This window comes from Oreochromis aureus, linkage group 4 (genome assembly GCF_013358895.1).
Source record: "Oreochromis aureus strain Israel breed Guangdong linkage group 4, ZZ_aureus, whole genome shotgun sequence".
Taxonomy (NCBI): Eukaryota; Metazoa; Chordata; class Actinopteri; order Cichliformes; family Cichlidae; genus Oreochromis; species Oreochromis aureus.
Window position 1 is genome coordinate 2,913,028 of NC_052945.1, and position 23,876 is coordinate 2,936,903.

At 43.0% G+C, this 23,876-nt stretch overlaps 1 protein-coding gene across 2 annotated transcripts in view; it reads right to left on the minus strand.

Annotated features, from left to right (window-relative positions):
- LOC116314301 (xylosyltransferase 1-like) overlaps nucleotides 1-22,478 on the minus strand; it is a 42,439-nt gene extending 19,961 nt beyond the window's left edge. For both annotated transcript variants that reach the window (XR_005612920.1, XM_031732278.2), the window contains exons 1-4: nucleotides 21,272-22,478; nucleotides 10,361-10,913; nucleotides 5,671-5,837; nucleotides 3,462-3,664 (exon numbers count right to left, since the gene is read on the minus strand). Coding sequence is in view for 1 of the 2 variants with exons in the window: in XM_031732278.2 (XP_031588138.1) it covers nucleotides 3,462-3,664; nucleotides 5,671-5,837; nucleotides 10,361-10,913; nucleotides 21,272-21,556 (1,208 nt within the window). In the remaining variant the exon portion in view is untranslated. The remainder of the gene's footprint in view (nucleotides 1-3,461; nucleotides 3,665-5,670; nucleotides 5,838-10,360; nucleotides 10,914-21,271) is intronic.
- Between the last annotated feature and the right edge of the window lie 1,398 nt (nucleotides 22,479-23,876).

Consider the following 23,876-nt stretch of genomic DNA (forward strand, 5'->3'; position numbering starts at 1 on the left):
GGTCCACATTAGGGTCCAAGAATCAGATTATGCTTTTGGGCGGGTCTAGTTATGACAGACATGTTGCAAACATCAGAGCATGTCGCACAAACACTCTGCTTACGAGGGGCAGCCAATCAGAAGGTGGTTTGCTTTAAGTGGGAGGGGCTAGAAGATGAGTTGAGGGGCTGCACAAAGAACCGTGAGAAGATAAACGAGGATTATTCAAAGCACCTCTAGTAGAGTCCAAGAATAATATAGAGTGTGACGGGTTCACTTTGAGCTCCTCTCTGTCCTGATTAACTGAACGTCCTCCTCAGAGAGCGGACTTCCTGACGCGCCCTCCTGCTGTGCTCATGCACATTTCTGTCTGCTGCTTTAACAGTTTAAGAGCTGAAAACTGCAGAGACTGATCTGCAATCTTACCGTTTAGACATTTGGAAGAAACGTTTGAATGTTTAAATGAAGAAAGAGAAAGCTGTGTGACCCCCTCTCCACTGCTGCCATCGCTCATGACGTCACAGCTATCGATGGATGCTGTGGTGCTAATGCTGCAGCTGTGTTATGGATTTTAGCCAGAAGCATGTTCAAACCATCGCTGCTATGGAGGACAGCAGGCCGGTGCTGTGTCTGCGTGAGCTCATGAGGACGGAAAGATGGAAAAAAAAAAAGACTGAAAGATGAACACGTGTCATCAGTCTGGAGCTCTCCACAGAAACAGCTTCGTTTAGATAAACGCTGGCTTTAAACAGTCCTCTCAGCATTAGGGCTCCAGCTCTGATTTGGAGAAGTAAATAAATTTGATTGCATCTGTGAGGCTTTTAGCTCTCGGTCCAGACTCCAGGGTGTGGAAATCTGAAAACATCACTTTGGAGTTTCACTGTGTACAAAGTCAACAATGACCTCAGCTGCTCAGCCGTCCACCAGTAAAGTTTAAACAACCTTCAGCCACCTTCAACTTTCCATTTAAAAGCTAATATCAGAGTAGCCTCAGGCCTTTCAGGGTGACAGCTTTCTCTTTGCTTTTCCATGCATGGTTTGTTTATGTTTGTATTTCTGCTGTGTGTGACTTAATTAGTTCATGTATAGTTGATATGTCTATTAAAACAGCAAACCAACCGCTGGAGGTAATAAAACAAATGAGTTACATCCTGAGAGGAAAGCAGGACGGAAACTTTCAAGGATTTTATCAGAGAAACTGATTGATGCATTACAAACGTTGTCTCTTCTTCCCTCACAGAGAAGAATGTCATTAGCAAGGGCCGCAGCCACATGCTAATGACATGTTGGTGTGCTGCGAGTGTGCACGCCATCGTGCTATGCTCATGTTGTGGACCGTGGCCGGTCACTGCTCAGAGGCAAACATGCAGGAAATCTGGCTGATTGATCAGCTCTACAAAGAGGTTCACTCAAACTGTGAATGTGAAAAAGTATTTTTGGAGTGATACTTTTACCTGTTTTTACAGATTATAAAAAGTGGGAAAATGAATAAAAGCTCACTTGAATGTGAAGACTGTAGTTCTTATTTTGTCTCTTTCTGTTAACGACCAAAGGACAGATTATCTTTAAATGGTAAATGGCCTGGATTTGCATAGCGCTTTACTTAGTCCCTAAGGACCCCAAAGCGCTTTACACATTCAGTCACACACACATTCACACACTGGTGATGGCAGCTACATTGTAGCCACAGCTGCCCTGGGGCGCACTGACAGAGGCGAGGATGCTGTCAGTTATCAGTTATCAGCAATAACTGATAAAGAAAATTTGGTTTCTCTCTTTTTCAGACTATTATCTGTACACCATAGATATGGTCCTGTGGGAAAATTCCACCAGAGCAGCAGATCCTGGAAGACTCAGATCAGCCACGCCACATCCAAAGTAGACACGGAAACTACCTGCGTTTCTGTGTCTACATCCCTAAATGAGTTTCTGTCATGCAGCTGAACAAGTGTACCTGATAAATTGGCTTTGAATGTATATATGTGTACACATACTGTTATGCTGGTCGGTGCAGTTTTTATTCTTCTCTTGTAACTATATGATGTCACAGAGAGTCGTTACAGGTCTCCGGAACAGAAGCTCCACCCACCTGCCGCGCCGACCCTCTGTCACACAAGCACATACTGTGGATGCGACGGGTAGAGCTAAAACCAATTAGAACAACTGTGTGATGTAGCTCTGAATGCCAAAACATTAAGAACAGGCTTGAGTTTGGTTTTGTCCGAGCAGCGTGGGTGGAAATGTGAGCTCTGAGATTCGTCTGCTTCCAGGATTAAACTTCTCAACAAACTGGCCTAAAACTTTAACTCATTCATAAATATTTACAAGAAATAAGAATGTGGATCAGATAAATACTTGATGTTATTTTAGATCCTTCTCAGAAAGGGCACAAAGACACTGGCTATTGATTTGTCTGAATGCAATCATACTTTTCTCTTAAGATTTGCACCTAAATTTGGACTCTGTTGAAACTGATTAGGTCACAATGAAATCTGATGAACTTAAACCAATATCCTGGCTGAGGTGCATTAAAGTGCAGTAGAGCTGATTCCTTTCACGTGTCGCCCATGTGTGACCCTCTGACATCCCCAAAGGCAGCTCACACTTGCTCCTAAATTGCTAGAAGACCTGCCTGAGGCGTTTACTCAGGAAGGCGAGAAGCAGCTGGATTCTCAACATCCCTGCACCAGTTCAAACACACCGATGAGCCAAAACTTATCCTCCCCCAGCCTATTTATGTAACCTTGTTACTGCTGAGCGGATCACATAATTCAGGACTTCTGCTGATCAATGCCGATCCCTTCACTCAACAAAAAAAAGATCCCATCAAACCGAGACACGGGACAGCCAAGAAGAAATGCTCTGCTTCAAAGCTGCAGGCTCACGGCCCGCTCTGGTTTACAGTCGTATAGATCAAGTTACCAATAAACCACAAGAGCATCAACTCAAACAAACAAGGCCCACAGGACTGGGCAGATTAGTGGCTGTTAGCTGACATGGTGCTTTAACAAATCAATAACATGAGCAGCACAGCTTCCACAGCCATCTGGGATCTGTACTACGAAGCAAGCTCAACATACGCAGGTTATCTTCTCTACCTGCGGTACAGACTGAAAGCTACACCTGCAGCCGAGGAAGCACGAGGAAGGAAGAAGCCAGCAAGAAACACTGGCAGAAAAAATGTGTCAGTTAACAGATTATCAGCATCACAGCCCCACAAGAAGAGCTGACTGTAATTAAAACCTTATTTTCACCCACTTTGTCCATTTAAACAGATCTGTAGTTTTTTATCCACCAAAGGCTGTTTGTATTTCTGCAAATCCACCTTTTCTTACATCACCAGAATCAGTCAGATCACATTTGCAAACGCGACATAAACTACAAGAACTACAGACACTTTCAGCTGGGGCTCATCTTCACACTGTCATCACATCAAGAAACACGTTTTAATATCAGGTGTAAACTTGAGTTCAGGCTCTTACCTGATGGGATAGTCTGCAGCGCTGAGATTGATGAAGAAGTCCCAGGACCAGTCGGCCATGCTGAGGAGGTCCTCCATGCTGCGTAGGTACATGGTCAACAGGCTGGCCCCGCCCCAGATGGTGGCCATCCTCCAGGGAGTCACCCGCACGTTTGGATACCGGCTGGCCAGAGACACCACCTCTCTGTGGAGGTAGTTGGACCTCTGAGAGAGGGAAGGGATCACAAGTAAGAAATATGACAGGTGTGATAGGCTCCACCCCCCCGGGATCCACTGGAGATGGATTTTTTCAGCAATTCAAACAGTTTCGTTGCTGTGGACATCGACAGAGCTTCAAAACTGCTTTCTCAACCATTTCACAGGATTTATAAAGCTCACTAAAAACGCACATTTAGCTCCATTTTTCAGACAGTGTTTTTTCGCAAGAGTGAAATCAAGGGTGTCGGATTTGTCCCAAGAGATGTAGACTGGGCGTCATACTGTCGACTTTGTAGTCACTGCTGCTAAATGCTTTGGTGCAGGTTTAAATGAGGCAACAAGCAATGTTGCCTGAAAGTGGCGTGTTATGATGTAAAAGTCTGATTATGAGCCGGTGAATGTGGCACAAAGTTTTAAAGCTTGTCAGCTGAAGATGTGAAGAAAATAACAGATTCAGATAAAGTACTGACGGACCGGCGGTGGGGCGCTCTCTAGGACTGTGGACAGCTTTGCAACAGAGCGTGCAAAGACTCATGGGACTGTTAATGTTATTTATTCAACCTTTATTGTAGCAGGAAGTCCTGCTGAGATGAAAATCTCTTTTCCCTGGGAGACCTGTTTGAGGCTGAAGCCACGCAAACTCTCAATATAATAAAAATGCAACAGATACAATTTATAGTGGAGCTTACACACCATGATCTAAAACAACAACAGCAGTCTTAAGATAACACACAGTCTCTGCATTCTTTACATCAGAAACGTGTTTAAGTTTAGATGTTTTGCAGGATTAGTGTTATTAAGTATTCCATAGAAAACTCTGTCACGCCCAGACAAACAAAAATCCTTGTTTAAGTTGTTCCACAGCGAGTGTTCCATCAGTACTACAGTTTGTGTTTGTTCTCTGATCGTTGTCTTAATTATCGCTGACGACAGTGTTAAGTTTAGGTAGCAATGAGCTACTAATGACTGAGGCCACAGTGCTGACGTTCATTAAGTGTAACTGTTCTTTAAAGCTGCAGTGTGTCCAAGTCATGCTGCAGAAGTGCGATCTCTGTCCCAGTGTTGGCATTAATTATTATTAATTACGTTTTCTTCCCTGTTTTATGCTTTCCTGCTTTTTTAAAACCACACATTTGAATGAGTTTGATGTCTGAGCGTAGCAGAGCGAAACATAACAGGTTAAAGGGGATTCCCGCCTCGTTCCACCGACAGGTTTGTCAACGAAGCGTGACTTTTTTATCAAGTTCATCTAAAAGAAATGTGACGAGAATTAAAAGCACCAAGGCTGAAACAACAAACCGAGCAGAGACATGGTTCCACAAGTAGTTTAACCTGACCCCAAGTTAAAACAAATCAGACCTTTACCAACCCAGCGCACTCGATCACACAAACAGGAAGTACCTGAGCAAAAGAACAAGGCGGTATATACAAGAAAAGTGAATTAATCTATTTATACAAGAAAAAACAAAGAATATAAACCAACCACGCGGACTAAACCTTACATCTTTTCATGAGGAATACACGACTGAAAACTGAAAGCAGCAGCATTTTCAAACAGCCGGGCAGCTGCAGACGCTTCAGCTGCAAACCCACGAGTGCAGCCATTCAGGGGGAAGCCTGCAGGGAGACCCTCCCTCACACATCAGTCTCAAACTTTCTCCAGCATTCCCATTTCAAAAACTGGAAAAAGTTCAAACCCCCACAGAGGACACAGTCTGGATGTAACAGCACAGCATTTCAGTCCCAAACCTGTAGCTGATGCCTGGTTAAGGGATAAAAGCTGGAACTCCCTTTAACCCTTTATGCTGGGCTCCTAAACCTCTTTAATGGGGGCAAAACAAAGTCCCCAACCATGACCTCTGTGCACCAGTGGCCCCTTGACTTCTGGTTCCACCACCTTCTTCTTTTGCTTATGTTTGCTGTTCAGAAATGTAAAAATGTTTAATTTTGATCAAGAAAAATTAAGATATTACAAAAAAAACCCTGCTCTGGGTGACGGTCAGCAGTCCTACCTGGTCCACGTGGATGTAGTAGTAATGTGAGGTGTGGTAGATGGCTTTGAAGAGACGCTGGAACTGACGCGAGGCTCGGCCGTGGACGACCAGCACGAAGGCGATCCGTACAGGCGGAGAAGCATCGGAGGCGTCCTCGTCCCACTGTACGTTCACATTAGCTTTACCTGGACAGGAGGAGGTCGGTTAACATCTCGCTGATAAATCCATGAATCTCTGCCTGTGTGAAAAGTGTTGATCCCATCCACTTCATACTAGCAGGTGAGTTTTATGGTCTTATGAATAATAGTCCTTCTTTTTTAGCAATTACTGGCAAACAAAATCCATTCTCCTACTTCTCTGCTTTTTGATGCTAAGATGGTTCAATTCAAACAGGTAAGGTAAAGAGGGCTAATATTTAACTGTCAGTCATACAAAGATAGACTCCAAAAATAAAAAAATGGACCTGAAAATAAGCAGAAGGTTTCCTTTTTAAGACATCAGCGTCACTTCTAAGCTGGCTGCGCCAAATCTTGTACATACAAACGCTCTGACAGCCTAATGCCTCCTCCTCATCCCGCGGGTCTTGGCTTGCTTGGCTTTAATTAGTGACCTTTTTGGACTGTGGAGCATGCTGGGATTGGAGTTTGAGGGGGGAATGACAGCAATCAGGCAGCTGAGTCGAACGCAGAGGCAGAGATGCATCAAATACGCCCAGGGACGTGCACAGAAACACCAAACTCCTTAAAAGACCAAACGCATGCCCAGCTTCACTCTGAGGATACAACCACTGGTGTGTCATCAAAACAACCTATAATCAAATAAATTAACCCTCAAACGGCCCTGAGTAAATCATTAGTCAGCCTTTCCAAAAATAAGACTACAAACTGCTTGTTTAATTAGGGTGTAATTATGCTGGATGAGCATCGTCCTCCTCTGTGTCCATTCATGCTTCAAGTCCCTGAAAATAGAGCTGGCACCCGTGAGGGATGCCTCTTTGCATCTACGGCACGTGCTCAGTTAAAAATGTTTCTGAAAGGGTAAATTTGGAAGGCAAAAATCCCTTTTCCACTTACTGCAATCTGCCACTTCAAAGCAGCCACTTGTTCATGTCCTTTCTGTCTTTAAATCTGTCGCCCATTCATTTGCTGACAAATGAATCACTATGTTAACATGAAAGGATATTTCAGACCTAAAATCATAGGTTAATACATGCAGACTATGAATAAATCTCGAGGTGCTCATACACGTGGAGTCGCGCTGACACCCGGAGCAGACTGCATCCTGCAGGCTACAAGTGATGGATCGCACCGCCACAGCCGTCAGCTACACGAGGTAGAGCACATTACAGGACGTGCAATTTACAGATTATCAAAGTAATCTTTTTATATCTTCATGCCAGGTTCAGACAAAGAGGGTGGGCAGCTCTCATCTTGATGCCACCTACACATCCATCCTTCAGATGGTCAGTAAAAACTATCAAACTGTCTCGGTCCTGTGTTTCGAACCCTGTGTTTCGTATTTTTGGACACTCGCTCACGTATTAAAAACAAAGACATGCACATCAACTTATCAGGTTTTTCTTTATATCTTCATTATGTCACCATTTATACTCAGATGGCATAAACGGCTGTTCATAAACACCAAACAATACACAATAATAAATACATACATTTCTTCTTCTTCACAAGCTACATGTTCATTATATAAAACACAGTAATCACTTACAGGCACTGTTACCGTCACCGTTTGACGAATACTTATTTCACAGATATGCATGACAATACATTCCTGGTACCCTCACTGTAACTGATCACATGTAAATAACAAAAATATTTTATCACCTTTGCCACATTAAAAATAAATAAATGCCTGTGAGACAGCTCACAATGTGAAAGCCGTCTGAAGTGACACATTTATTCGCCCCGTGCAGCCGTCTTTGGGTATTTTCTTAGAAAGATTTATCGTAAATAAGAAACGCACAGCTTTAGAAATCAATGAAAAATCGATCGGATGCTGTTATAAACTGCACAGCCAACATGTACTGTAATGTATGTGCATTAAATATAGATTAAATCTAGATGTGTATAATCCTGGTATCCAACACAGTTTATACAGTAAGTTTCATCCAGACTGAATAATATGTCTACATACGCTACAGTCATAGTAAGAGTAAGCATGTCTCCATCTAACGTCTCCATTAACGTCAAGTAATCTCTGAGCGGGTGGAGGGAGGTTTGGAGTCTTCCTACACCCCCGTTCTCTGCGGCCTGCTGGAGCGGGGGGGCTAGGAGGAGGAGTTGGCCGTCCGACTGGGGTCTGGAATGTGGGGCCTCCCTGCTGCTGCGGAGTCGGGGCGGTCTGCTTCTCCCCACCGCAGGGAAAAGGGTAACACCACCTGGGTCTGGGCGCAGTTTCCCCCTCCAGGGGCAGGGGTACCTAGACCCGGGGCTTAGAGTACGCTTGGGGAGTGTGATTGTGTGTACAGTGTCTCTCTATGTCTGTCTCCACGTTGGGTGAGTGTTGAGTAATTGTATATGAGAGCATGAGGGTGGGAATAGATGTTTGTATCTGTGTGTGCCTGTTTGTCTGTGTCTATATGTCAGGTTGGGTATCAGACGCCACCTCTCTGGGGACATCTCAGGCCCTCCAAGGTTTGGAGGCCCATCTCCCCCCACCACTTCCCCTGCCGGTGGCAGACGCCCTCAGACATCGGTGCGTTGGTGGTTCTTTGTGTCCGGGTGGGCGCCCAGGTACCCACCGCTCACTCCTTGGCGGCTGCTTATCGGGGCCTGTAGCCTGGGGCTCGCTCGGGCCACTGGGATGGGGTGCCCTTGGCCTCGGCCCGGGCTCGGTCACTCTGGCACAGCTGGCTGCCGGCGGAGCTCACGGGCACGTCACTGCAACCCCCGGCTTCTGCTCCGCGGCTGCTGAGTGACCCCTCATCTGGGACTCTCCTCAGCTCTTTCTGGGATAGTGGCGCGGCTGCCCCTCTGTTGGTCTTCCTTGGTCTCTTGTGTTCTGGGGGCCTCTGGATGTCTGGAGTTTTGATCTCCTCCATACCTGCTTCATGCCCTGGAGGACGGGGCAGTGGCCCCCCACACCCTCTAGCAGATCATTACATGAAGAACGCGCTTGTTTTTAAAAGGTTCCATGCTCACAGGTGCACACACGGGTGATCACACACACAAACTACACCCTTTTTGGCTCCTACCTCAAAGCACACTGTGCGCTGTCGATCTCACGTGCTGCACAATAATGTTTAATATTTAGTATTTACTGTCATATTCCCATATATCATTGTGATCTTGTTTATTACTCTCGTTTTCTTCTGCTTGCTTTCTTTTTTCTTTCTCAACAGGTGATCCAGGTGATCGATATATGTATTTTTTGTCTGCTTATTCTGTTGGTTTTTGGTTTTTGCCCTTTTTCCCCGTCCCTCTTCTCAGCTGTTTTTCTTTCCCTCTTTCTTTCTCCCCTTTCTTTCCACCAGTCAAGTCTGTCCCGTATTCAGCAAGTGAAAATAAAATAAACAATAAAAGGTGAATCAAATGGACCATTACGGCAAGGCTGGGATGGTCCATTTGGTAAAGTAAATCCGTTGGGCATCTTTCTTCGCCTTTAGACAATAATTCTGATGGCAAAAGAACCAAACGGGACAGGCAAAAAAAAAAAAAAGAAAAAAAGAAAAAATAAAAAAAAAATAAAAAAAAATAAATAAATAAATGCCTGTGAGACAGCTCACAATGTGAAAGCCGTCTGAAGTGACACATTTATTCGCCCCGTGCAGCCGTCTTTGGGTATTTTCTTAGAAAGATTTATCGTAAATAAGAAACGCACAGCTTTAGAAATCAATGAAAAATCGATCGGATGCTGTTATAAACTGCACAGCCAACATGTACTGTAATGTATGTGCATTAAATATAGATTAAATCTAGATGTGTATAATCCTGGTATCCAACACAGTTTATACAGTAAGTTTCATCCAGACTGAATAATATGTCTACATACGCTACAGTCATAGTAAGAGTAAGCATGTCTCCATCTAACGTCTCCATTAACGTCAAGTAATCTCTGTAATCTGATTCTGTTAGTGTTTAGCATGTCTGACTTTTTGGGTCTTCCTGCATCTTGCCGAGTCTTCGTCTGTGTTAATTGTTCTGTTTAGGTTACTTCCTGTTTTATTTTGACAGTAAAGTGTCTTGCACCTGCCTTTGATTAGTTTCAGCTGTTTCCACTCCTCCTACTGTTTCCTCTCTCCTGTTTTGTGTGTTTCTCTGAGCTTCTTGGACTTGCTTTGTGTTACTTTGTGTCCTTCTGTTTTATTTTTGGACTTTATAAACATAACAGATTGTTCGACCTCTGCTTCATCACATCGATCGGCTTCTGGAGCCTGCGTTTGGGTTTTTCACCCTTCACATTCCAATTCATGACAGTAATGAGGATGACTATGACTCACTTTTCTAAAAAAACAATTTATTTTATTCAGAGGTCCACAGTCATCTCCCTTTATTCTGATTGGCTCTCCCTCACAAAGAGAAGGTTTGAACAACATTTATGCAGCAGAAAATAAAGAGTATAACACGTTCCTTTAACCTCCTTTAACCTAAAATTTAAGGATGTTTATGAGTTTGATGTTTTTTGTTGTTGGTTATGTGAATAATATGAAACCCGTCTGTTGTTACCTGCACACACTGAGATGTGATCTTACCTTCTGCGGGGCAGTAGCGAGGAACTTTCTGTGGCATCAGCGTCCCCTCTTTGTGTTTGCAGTACACCTCTACTATCTGCTGCCGGCACTCCCGGCTCTTGGCTCTGGAAAGAGCTGAAATGGCTTCTTTACCGCTGATCTCACACTGCAGCTGCTCCTTCCTCACCTCCAGACCAGGCGGCAGCGGAGGAGAAGCCGGCTTCTTGGTCTGGTAGAACGGTGAATCCGGATTGGACCCCTGAGCCGGCGCTGCAACCGTTGGCAGCTTGGGGTGGGCTTTACGGATGTGGGTGTGGTTGCGATTGTGGCCCAGCCCTCTCGGTTGGATGGGAGGGTACTTGAGGACCTCGTTGGCAGATTTTCCCAGCATGCTTTGCGCTTGGCTCTTTTCCAGCTTACGTTTGGCATTTCCGACTGGCACTCGCTGGTTATGTGATCGGGCCCCCAGGTTGCTGTTGCTGTCGATGGTGTCAAAGTCTTTGGGGACCGAGTTCTCATTATTGTTGCTGTCCAGGTGGACTTTCTCTTTGGGGCGGTGCGAGTGGTAAACGTCCTGCAAGGTATGACAAATATAAATCTTAAATAAGGTCAAACCAAACTCTTCTTTAACAGTTACAAAGACAGGCTGTGTATCCATCTACAATTATATGATGCATTTTTCAAGAAAAAAAATTTGCATCGTCATTTTGAATCCAAATACTAAAGTGATGGACGTGGACCAGAGCCAGCTGCAAGAAAATAAAAAACTTCCAGCTAAATCTCAAAGTGATGAGGCTAGAAAGGAAAGTTTGGACAGGGCGGGAGCAATGCTTAAGTCAGGAAGACCATTTGGACCCTTTAGGCTATCCCTACTTCACATACATGTTAAATGCAGCTTCCTGCACGCAGCTCCACGTGTTACACCCACGTGAGCTCGTTTATCTCCTTAGAATGAATCAAATGTTGTTCCTGCCCATCACAATAAAACAGACAGCAGAAGCAAAGACTCGTCCACACGCCGGGTCCACAGCGCTATAATCAGAGCCTGGTGGTCGTCTGTGTTTCAGCAGCATCGCCACATGACCTCGATGAGTATTTTAATCCCACAGATCTCCCCATATCTGTCTTTCCCAGCATAAAGAGTGTCCACACACACACACACACACACACACACACACACACACACACACACACACACACACACACACACACACACACACCCAGCAGGAAGACAGTAATATCAGCTCTTGCCACCTGCTTCTCAGTCAACCTTTCATTATCTCATCTGTAATATCAGCTTAGAGGAAAGAGTGTGTGTGTGTGTGTGTGTGTGTGTGTGTGTGTGTGTGTGTGTGTGTGTGTGTGTGTTGCCGCAGTGAACATTTTCAGCTCTCCTGCCATTATTATAAGTGTGAAATCCAGGAATAAAACCTCCAGAGTACAGCAAGAGACAGATTTCTCTCACACACACACACACACACACACACACACACACACACACACACACACACACACACACACACACACACTCTTTTGCTTTTCCTTCTTCGTTATCTGTCTTGAAACATCTGACTGGAGGTTTTTTCTTACCTCTGAAATATGTCGGTCTGAACCAAAGTCTCGAAATTTAACAGAAAACTGTGAAAAATGTCTAAACTCTTTAACCTGCTAACAACAATTTAAACACAAACACAAAATAACCACCAAAAGATGCAAAAGACACCCCCAAAAAAAAAAAAAAAACCCAAAACACGATGAAAACCAAACAGCCACAAACACAAAGCCATCTCAGAAGCTGAAAATACCACAGAGACACAAAACAACCAAAAGAACAAAACAAAACCTCAAAGAAATGCAAAGTGACAACAACAGAATGCCAAACGCACACAAATCATGTCAAAATGACCACAGAGAGGAAAAACTGTTACACAAAAACAAAGGTAAATGGACGGATTCTTTCCGACTCCACCTGAGCACTCAGCCATTTATACAACATCCCTCATTCACCCATTCAAGTGTTTTCTATCCAACATTCACACTCGTGCATATTCTGATGGATGCATTGGAGAGCTGCTTGGAGTTAAGAATCTTACCCAAGGACATTTGGCATGCAGACTGGAGCAGCCAGCCATTCAACCACAAAATAACCTTACAGACAAAAAACATTATCGGAAAGAAACAAAAAATGACCACAAGAAAAACAAGATGCCGACACACTCGGCTCAGAAACACTAATAAAATGACGCCAACTGACTACAAACAAAAAAAGCAGGACAGCAGGTAGAAAACTGGCATATGATGATGATGATGATGATGATGTTGTTGTTTTTCCTAACAGCTAATATTACTCCTTCAGTGCAAACAAGAAGATCTGTCAGAGATTTGTAAATGAAATGATTTTTGTAATGAGGCCGATTTGATGCCTTTTCGGAAGTTTTCCAAAATGTCCTCGAGCGTTTCTGGCTGTAATTCGCTCGACACAATAATAGAAGTTTGTCTCTCCTTCACAGATCCACCTCCAAAGAAAAGCAGAGCGTTTTTTCCCAGAGGGCCGTGCATTCCATGGAGACCGGCCACAGCTAAAATACCACCGCTTACCTACAAAGACATCATTCTTTACACTCACAGAGCGACTGAGTCACTGCTTTCTTGCTCGTGGTGCTCCTGTGTGAGTCAGTTTGCTCTCAGCCGCTCTCCTTCTCAGCAGGTTCCTATTGAAGCCTTCAGACCTCCTGCTGCTCCGCGATAAAGGAGACACACAAGAGACAAGAGAGGCCGTTCCCTCGGGCGCCGGGGGCGAAGCAGGGAAAGGGTGGGAGGAAAGAGACCTGTTGCTCTGACATCTGTTGATTACAAGCCACGTTCACACTAATAAGGATAATCTGAGAATGCCTGGATCTGGTGTGGTGACAAGAATGTGTGGTGGTGTTTTCTGGGACTGTCTGAAAGTGAGGGAAGAGCAGCAGCACGTCAGGGCAGAACAGCCGCTTACACATGTGTGACTATCAGCAAAAAGCTGCTGTGGTCCTCATATTTATCTACATCTTGTAAAAGATCTTGTTGTGTTGACAAAAAAAGGCAACAGTGCACAGACACCTACTCAGAGATATGCACCAGTGAGACACAACATTAGAAATGCCTGCCTCACAATATCCACGTTTACATTAACACATGTAACTGGATTAAAAGCCTGACTGGTTATACAGATCAGTCGGATTGGTCTGTTACTTCCACCAACGACACCAGCACAACAGGAACATGATGCAGGTCCAAAAGTCACAAACGTGAGCGAAGGCTGTGGCACACAGCAAAGGTGACCATGCAAAGATAAATGCAGGCGTTTGTTTACATCAGAACTTCTACTCTTTCTGCAAAGTTAGGCAATTCTCCACAGAATGATTATAGATACTAATGGACCTACAGTTCACATCAAATGCCACCTTCACCCTTTATTATCACCCAGTGAATCACAATAAAGTCATAATTCAGTCTTATGAATGAGCCCACAGGTCTCTGTTACTGCTTTTACAGTTCAGACCAAAGTCTGCATCCGTCCACAGAAATGGACATTTTTCATATCAAATGGTTCTTTAATGATTCCAACTACCAAATATCCAGTACCATCACGTCTCTAATGTCTGCTCAAATGCCCCCCACAGGCAGTGAAAGGGTAGAAAGAGGCTGTTGTTTTCTTGGCAGCAGTGATTTGGTGTGTTGTGACAGACAGAGCGAGAAAACACCTTCATATAACGCGATAAAGAGCCCTTTCACATGGCTGTAGGCTGCATCTGTACACAGCTCTGGTTATGCATTAATCAAGCTCCTGTGTAGGTGTGTTTACCCTCAGTATACCTGCGGGAAAATGCAGACTGGTGGGCAGTGAAAATCTTATAGGCTGCCTTATGTTGGTCATGTTTACAAATCCATCCATGAAGCAGAAAAGGTTGGCAGAGCTTCCATGGTGCCTGAGATGTTTTAACTCACAGATGGTATGTTTCATAAGGCCTGTAGATTTCTATATGGCTCACAGTGAGAGCCATTGCGCAGACGTTTCTAGTTTTTCTACTGCATCTTCATAATGTCTTTTGTAATTAATGTATGCTGAATTCAAGCTGTGATGGTTTCACTTCTGCATGAAAGTGGAGCCTAAACACAGAAGACATGAAATGCTTTAAAGAAAATGATGAGCTACTAGCTCATGTGAACGTCCTCTCGAGTAAAAAGAAAACATCAAAAGCTCAAAAAAGTTTGCCACACAACTAGTTAATTCCCAGCTGTGGCAAATTTCTCCCAGAAACAGTTGTTTGCCAGATGGTTGCAGACTGGTCCCCAGGCCTGTGTGATTGCCACATTCACGTTTCAGGGTCACATGTCTGCAAAAACTCAACGCACCAGTCAGAAGAATGACTTCCCAACTTAGGATTGGAGGAATAGCATGTTATATCGAGTCTCTTTCACCTCTGCATTTTGTTTTTGTTAACATTTATCTTGTTTAATCGAGTGTAGGAGCTAACCTCATCTTTTTGCAGCTAAACGTGACTACAAAAATAATCCTATTTAAGCTAATGTTCTAGCTTACTTCATACAGTTTAGGCTAACTTAATGACCAAGTTTTGCTGTGAGGACTAACATAGCAGTTAACTTTATCTTGCTGAATCCAATGTAGTAGATAATCTGTTAGGGTAAATGTCATAGCTAACCTCTTCTTCATGAGGCCAAATACGACTGTAAACCTTATCTTAGTTAAGCTAATGTTCTAGCTTACCTTATTGGGTTTTTTTGCTAACTTTATGATCAACTTTGAAACCAGACTGTCAGTTCTTCACTGTTAAAGATTTGTGTGAATATTGTATGAATTACGCCTTGATGCATGCTCAATCATCCAGGTAAGTAAATCCCCAAAAGTTGATTCTGTTCATCTGGACGTAGCGCTGTCAGAGGGAGAAATGCTCTGACAGCGCTACGTCCAGAGGTATGAATTAAAAATATTTTTCAGATTCAGCCATTCTTAACACACACAGTTGGTGTTTTGTTTTATTTTGTTTGTTTTTTAAAAAAGCTCAATTTTTCTGATTTTTGGGGTCTGAATAAACAAATCTGACTAATCAGACCACTATATTTGGCAACAAGTGCACTGTAGCTCAAAACACACACTGGTACTAAATACACAATGCTATGAGAATAGTAAAATAATCATATTCATCATAGTTTAGTAAACTATGATACTGAGTGGCAGTTTTGGGGGTTTTTTTAAAGTGTGATTAGGAACGCTCATTTATTATCCATACAGGATGATCATTATCTCATCTTTAAAAAGAAACTGAGTCTGCCAAAGCAAAAAAAAAGAAGAAACAAACTGACAAAGAAGAGCATCACGTCCCAAAGGAGATGAATGGAGTAATCTGTCTAAATAGAGAGATTGACAGACAAAGGAAAAACAGAGCCAGATGGACAGAAAGTAAGCTAAATGGACTGTAATGAGGGTTAGGATGGTGCTGTGAAACCTGGCTGAAACCACCCCGGCACCAACAGGGCGCCCCAGGATTACAGCAGGGATTTACATCCATCCATTCCAGATTTACTGAGAATTATATCAAAGAAAATACAGAAAAACATAAAGCAGCTTCATGGTTCTGACAGCGGTCTACAAAGCTAAATCACATATACTGAATTAGATTTGGACCATCGCATCAATTTACTTGTGTTATGGTAAGCGGCTGCTCTGCTGGTTTCAAGCACTGCTACCAGACTCTGCAGGTTTTTCCTTAAAAAAATCAAACTTTAGATTTATATGCATCATTAACACCATCAGAGAGACAGATCATCCCAAATTAATTCTGCATCTGTAAGCACAAATATACAATCAGAGTCAAACAAATAATCTTCAATAACTAGGAGAGTCCTGCAACAGATGGTCTGGAAACCTTAGATCAAACCTGATTGCTTGATCTCAAATCAATGTGCAAATTACCATAATCAACAAAAGTCCAACACCGGGTCCAAAAACACAGCTGCAACGTCCACACCACAGAGTCAGGACCCAAGATTATAACATTTAGTTTTTCCCAAATCAAGTCCAAAAATTTTGCTCTGATCTCATCATCATCATTTTGTTTGAAAGCCCCCCCCCCCCCCAACCCTAAAACAAAGCCCCAAATGTTTCATAATGAACCAAGTCCAGGAACAGAACTCTGATCTCAACATCATGGAACCACTCTGATGATCCAAAAACAGAGCCCCGAGCTCAATGACCCTGTCAAGGAGTCCAAAAATAGAGACATGCCAGCATCAATGAGTCAGGAACCAAGTCCAAAAACAGAGCTCTTATCTCAACATAGCAGTGTTTAAAAAACTTAAAACAACGCTAAAATATTTACGTAATGGCATCATGACCCAAGTCCAAAAACAGATCTGATGTCGAGTCCTGCCTGAGTCTTAATAAGCCCCATTACACCATCAAACACTGTCCAGGTAAGAAGTGTTTGTTTTTTTTAAACTAGCTTCAAATCTCAAATCCATGTAGACAATACTGACATGACAGCAGATGCTACGGGCCTGTAGTATCTGTAGAGCTCCCGTCTCATTTTGTGTCTGTTAAGAACAACTTGTTGGTGTGAAACACAAATATTTTACATCATTCTGGGGCCATCACAGGTTTACAGCCGGTATAAAGGATATCTGAGACTCCTGTGCATCACGGTCACACGTTCATCTTCATGACAGTCAGAGAGGCAGACTGACAGATTCCTAATCTGAAGCCTTACTGTCCTCACGCTCAAACTGTTCTCACTCTCCTTTTTTAACAATGTTCGGTGCAGAGATACAAGCGAGGACACACAGACACACAAACACAGCATTTAGGGATTATTGTACAATCTAAACTAGATTAGAAAGTATAAATCCCATCAGAGAAACGTGATCCAAAGAAATCCTCTAATCTGATCTGACCTGGCTGTTAGTCTGTGTATCGGCTCTGACACGCACAGCGCGGTCAGCACTCTACACGTGTGCGCACAGACAGCTTCACGGGGCTTTCTGAGGGTTCTCGTTTGATTTAAGAGCTCGGGTTAGAATCAGGATTAGGCTGGGGTCAGCAACCTGGGAAAGCTTTATGTCAAACAAAGTCCTCACAAAGACAACTGCAGATTTCAGAGTTTAAATACCAGCAGTGTTCAGCTTTCCAGCAACGGCTGTGTGTGTGTGTGTGTGTGTGTGTGTGTGTGTGTGTGTGTGTGTGTGTGTGTGTGTGTGTGTGTGTGTGTGTGTGTGTGCGTGTGTGTGTGTGTGCGTGTGTGTCCAACACACTGCAGCCTCGTTTATAACATCCAGTCAAGTGTGTTCACTACAATCTCGAAAGGCGCCACAGTGACAACTCTCACATTCATCGCACCTTTGAGGTGGAGCACCGCACTCATACCTGACTGCTATAACTGTGTTTCACTGAAGCAGGTTTCCTGTTTCTGCACATGCCCAGATAAAAATGTAACCAGGGTTAGGGGCAACTCGTCCCAGTTCTGATGCTTCCTAGCTATGCTCAGAATATCTCGTTTTGTTCCAACATCCTGCGGTTAATGTTATAGAAAAGTTACAAACCCAGAAAATATTCACCTTTAAAATTAAATAAATAAATAAATACTATTCAAGATGTTTTTGAGGTTCGATGTCCAGAAAGATCTAAAATATTTCATGCAAACATTACAGATTCAAAAATCTTTGAAGTTTGCTAAATTTTGAATAAAAAAACCAAAAGATTTTTTTGAACATTTAACAGTTAGAACCTGTTAAATATTTAAATATATACAACATAAGACAAAGAAAGGTAAAGATTTGGGAACTGGCTCTTGGGCACATTTAAAAAACTGAAACAGGACGATGGATCCTGAACTCTCTTTTAAAAAGCTAAAGCAGCTCCTGCCTATTTAACCTAATGGGACAAAAGTTTAATAAATCATGATTGTGTTGTATTAAATAGCACTTTAAACTACTGGTTGAGACCAGAAGATCATCAGGAAAGTGTTTACTGAGCTCATAGATCAGGGGTGAAGTAGGGTAATTTTCCCACAGACTTCTATACAACCTGAAATCTTCTTGAAACCAGAGTCACTGCCTCCTGCTGGCCATTGGAAAGAATGCAAGTTTAAGGCTTATCACCATTGCAGTGGTTCCCAACCTTTTTTGTGCCACTGACCGGTTTAATTTCAAATAATATTTTCACGGACCGGCCTTTAAGGTGTGGCGGACAAATACAACAAAAGAAAATAAAATGCCTGAGACAAAAACTGTGGTATTTTGTAAATATAATAATAAATGTGAATTCATTGTGTAACTTTATTAGCAGCATCCGCCTGAAAGGCGCCAACAACATTGAGAGTAACATCCTCCTCTCTGTCACTTAATGCTCTCTGGTCGCTATGGTAACGCGTAAATATTTTTTTCAAAATAAGACACACAACTACAACACGGGAAACGACCCGGGGAAACCAAGTAAACAATAAAAACACTGAAAATCACAAATTTCACACCCGAGTCTCAACTCTGGCCTAAACAGTCGCTGCCTGGTGGTCCTGCTCCACTCTGACAGGAAGTTCAGATGATAGAAAAGTAGATAACGCTACATGTAAACAATGAGGTTTCTGAAGGCTGCCAACTATTAAAAATAGGACATTTCTGAGTAACGAAAGAATTAAATATACTTATTTTATTTCCTTCATTAAAGCACAGAAAGGCTGACCTGTCCAAGTCTGTAACAGACAGGTGGCAGGATGCCGGGATCCTCCCAACTCATACAGTGGAACGACTTGGATCAACAGCCACATTAATACAGGCTCAGCATTACAGTCATACCTCCAGTGCAATCAGAATGTGGGATAAGTCCTGTGCCTTTCCAATCACCCCCACCATCACCATCACAAACAAATGCTGACTCCCACAGTGTTCTTCAGTGAATCGGCGCTATCAGTGTTCTCCCGAGAAGTCCAGACTGTGGCTGTTTGGACCCCGTAAACATTCTTGTTCTCTGACACGGATAACACGTCATGTATTTTCTAGAACAACACCAACATCTACTCTTAGTGATCAAACAGCTTTTTAAGGAACGGGCCAACATGTTCTCACAAAGATAGGACATAAAAGCACACACTCAGTGTTTCAGGGGGAGGAAGCTGTTCTCACTGAGTTCCTTCAAGTGATATTTTATTGGAAATGGGATACTGCTTCCTGCTAACACACACACACACACACACACACACACACACACACACACACACTACATCCATGTCATTAAAACATGTGAGAACACCTGGATCCCAACAGGTTTTCCTGAACATAAGAACACAAAGGAATCTCCGCAGGATGATAACGAGTACTGTGCCTGAAATGAGCTGTGGAGCATTCACGTGGTGATGAAGATGGAAATCTAATTATGAATGTGAGAAGACAGAAAATTACTAAAATAGAGATTTTTGGTTTTTGCCTTTAAGGTAAAACTGCTTTAAATTTTAGCTTTTGGGTAAAACCTAAATACAGGTTTGCTTCAGAAATTCTACACAAATCCTCATTTGTAAAAGTCATTTTACAACTTAATATCAGAGCAGACCAGCTTCCATTAATAATACATGGTTAAATCTGTTTTCCTAGTTCCTTAAGTGTCGCTACAATCCCTTAATTTTAGTAAGGAAACCCAAAATCCAAGCTTAGAACATTTTCCTCTAATAACTACTGATTCTGTGCAAAATTACATGACACTAAAATAGGTGTTAGAGCTTCAAATGAAACAATTTACCAAAATATGATGAAAAAAATTACACAAAAAGTTCTATTGTTGCAAGAATGGACTCCATCACCAAAACTTTCACTTGGTATGCTGTGTCTTTGTCATAATTGCCAAGTTTCACACAGGAGACCAGTTTCCACAAATAAAAAGACAATTGTTACCTAATTTCCTCAAATCTGATTAAAATTTATGAGGAAAGGGAGCTTAATTTGAGAGCCCCTTTAATTTTAAAACCTCACACCCAAAAAGTTGCTTTAAGGAGTAAAAGTGTTCATTTTAACTTAATATATTAACTTAATATTAAATGTTATGTTTTCCCCTTTATAAACATATTTCATAAGCCAATATTACAGGGGAGCAACTTCTCTTAACCAAAACTGGCTTAATCATTTCCTAAATTCCTCAAGTGTCGGTGCAATTCTTCAAGTTTACCAAGGAAACCCCGAACACCTAAACCGAAGAGCATTTCAGGCCCAAACCTCATTCTGTGCAAAAACACCAAAGTACGAGAAACTAAAATGACTGCAGGCTTAGAATGAACAGATTCATAAAAAACACGGTGACCTTTCACGCTGAAAGTAACACAAATGACGTTTAAAACGTGAGACGCTGCCAAACCAAACTCCACTAACAAAAACAGCCATTTGCACATTTTCTCGGTTGTCGACCCTTACAGTTAGATTGTAGAACAAGACTGTGGACATTTCTTTTTAAATGTCTGCGTTATCTTTAATTCGGCATTGATATTAAAATAATTAAAGCGCGTGATCACCCGTAGTTTTCGTTTCATTGTCACAACCAGCTGTTATGAAGCGTTAATGAAAACTGGCTGAGGCACACAGCTTAAAGTGATGAACTGATTAACTGGTGCCGACACGCTCTTAAACTGTAGCTACGAATGCGAAGGTGGCGCAGTTTACCTGCCACAGCGGCCAATAATCGACACCTTAAATTGGCTGTTTTTTAAATTAAGTTTGGCCTACAGACCCATCTCCCAGACGAAGCGGGCAAACTGTATTGACGGAAAGCCAAAACAACAGGCAGCAGCTGCAGCATCCTCTCCGCGGCTGCCATGCGGCTTCCTTCGGCTCGTTCCCCGAAAACACGCGTGTAAAAATCTGATTAAAGCGCCTCGTGAAGGACACATCAGTCAAACCCACCGCCTGCAGCTGCTGCTGAGCGGCTGCCTTCCCGACCAGCGGCGGCGAGTCGCCCCTCTTCTGCAGCCCCCTCCGCGGGTGCTCCCTGTCGGCTTTGTTGAGCCCCCCGGTCCGGTCCTCTCTCTTCTCCCGGCTCCTGGCGCCTCCGTCCCCGCCGGTAGAGTCCAGGCTGCTGAAGTTCCACACGATGAGAGTCTGGACCAGCAGGACGGCCAGAGCGGCGACCAGCAGCAGCGCGGACCTGGAGCGCCGGGCCAGCCTGCGGGCGCACGGGTTACCGTTCATCTTCTCCTCCTCCCTCCCTCCGGGTCAGACTCAGACTGAGAGCTCCATCCGCTAAACGCCGACAGCGGGGTGTGAATGCTCCCCTCCGCGGCCAGAGGGCTGCTACTGGCTGGCAGAGAGCAGGAGGAGGGAATTTGGCACAGACTCGAAATGAGGAGAGGGTTTTGGAGGCGGTGAAGAGGACGCAGAGGCCCTCATGCGGCCGTTTAACGTCAGCAGTTCAGAGAAAGTCTTTAGACTGAGATTCCCCGAATGCACCAGTGAACGACTCAAGAAATCCTTCCTGCCTGTGGATACATCTCTGTACGACTCCTCCATCCAGTAGCTGCACCCTTTATCACATGCTGCACAGTGAAATAACAGTTTTACAGTAAAATGTCTGTAATATTCTGGATATTTATAAGTAAGCTATTTGTATATATTAGAGCTGTTTCTTTTATTTTGTAACGATATAATATATACGGTCTGTTGCTGTTCCTACTGTCTTGGACCGACTGTAACCACATCATTTCTTCTGGGATTAATAAAATGTTCTGAATCTGATTCTGTAGTGACACCTCAGCAGTGCCGGAGCTGCATTTCTGTAGACAGGAGCAGAAAGGTGTTGTTGGGCCCCTCCTCCCCCCATGAAACCACACACTGAAAAATTATAAATTAATTTATTTTTTTTTACTTTTCGAGGAAAAATACCAACACATTTGCCTGAATTGTAATGCTGTGTGATACTGCAAAAATTGGAATCAATGTGATACCAAATAAATAAAACACTGCTGATACCAACAGAAACCAATATTTTTAACCTATAAGAGGAGCTTATACAGAGGAGAGCAGTGTTTCATGATTTATGAGGTGAATCATCATCAACACATTTTAATGATCAGTAAATCACTGTGATTTTCACTTTCTGCCATAAATAACACAGTGAAACACATCTTTCAGCTTTCATGTATATAATTAAACATAAATGTGTCTGTGTCTAAAACACTTCTGTTGTTTAAATGTGCTATAGACGTTAAATAAAATAGACATGACAGCGAACACTGAAAAGTTGTGACATTTTTCACAGTTCCTGTTTGACGTATATTTTATTTTACTTAAAAAATAATGGATCATTTTCAGTGGGCTACATGCTGAACTTAGACGATAGAAACAAAGTATCGATCCAACACCGAAACCCGTGAAGGTGTTGATAGCATCAATATGAACATTTTGCTGCTTTTTCTCTGTTTCTGTCACCGTGATCACACGGGAATTTTTTCACTGCTGTTCCACAGTTTTCTTTTATAAAGCAGCCCCAGCACAGTTGGTCAAATTTTGGTTTTTGAATGAGCACATAGTAGGAGTCAAACCTAATATTCAACATGATATTTAAGTAATATTTGTTACCACCTTCATGAGTGCCAGCATGTTCAACCTAAACATAGCCCCACCTGCAGTTTTCTCTGGTTCACATGTGGCCTTGGCTGAGGATTTAGGCACATGTGAGTCTTTCATGGATCAATTGTGTGGTGACATCTGGACCACATCTGGATTCAGCACTAAGAAACAAATGAATTATTATCAGGACATCCTTTCCTTCTCACAGTAACCCTCACAGGCACATGCAAGTGGTTATCAACTCTGTAAGCTGACCAAAGGTTTCCGAATATAGCTATAAAAAAGAGAATATGTTAACTTCATATGAATGATCATAAACAAGCTCCTCTAGCAGCAGGGCAAAATTAAAATGAAAAAACACTTTTTCTTTTAGGGAAAGGCCGTATAACTATTGTAAATGACCACGGCAGACCCGGTGACATTAACATGCTTTGCAGCATTCTTTATTAGCACACACACGGTTGCTGTTCACAATACACACAGAGCTGCAGCTCTCCCGCTGCCAGCTCACCAGTACCACAACAACAACCCCAACCACAGAACCCAGTGCAATATTTAAGTCGGCGGGCGTGACTGCAGATGCCGTGCAGGTGCGTCTGCCTTCCCTGCATGGCACCACAGGCCACGCCCCGCCACAACTATATATCTTTGTGGTCTCCTGTCAAAAACATGGATGTGGGACCTGCTGTTCTGCTAACCACACCTCCTGAATACCATGACGTGTGACTTACAAGAAAATGTACAAGACCTGAAACAAAAGTGAAACATGGATATAACAGGTTGAACAAGCTAACAGGTGGCTGTGTTACTGAGAAACAAAACAACGGGCCGATGATTTTTATTCCCTGTCCTCCCTTTAGATCTGCTTCTCCTGCTTCCTAGTGTTCGTCACCATAAAGAAGAAACAGAGCATTTTTCAACTCCTGCTTTTTTTAAAGTGCAT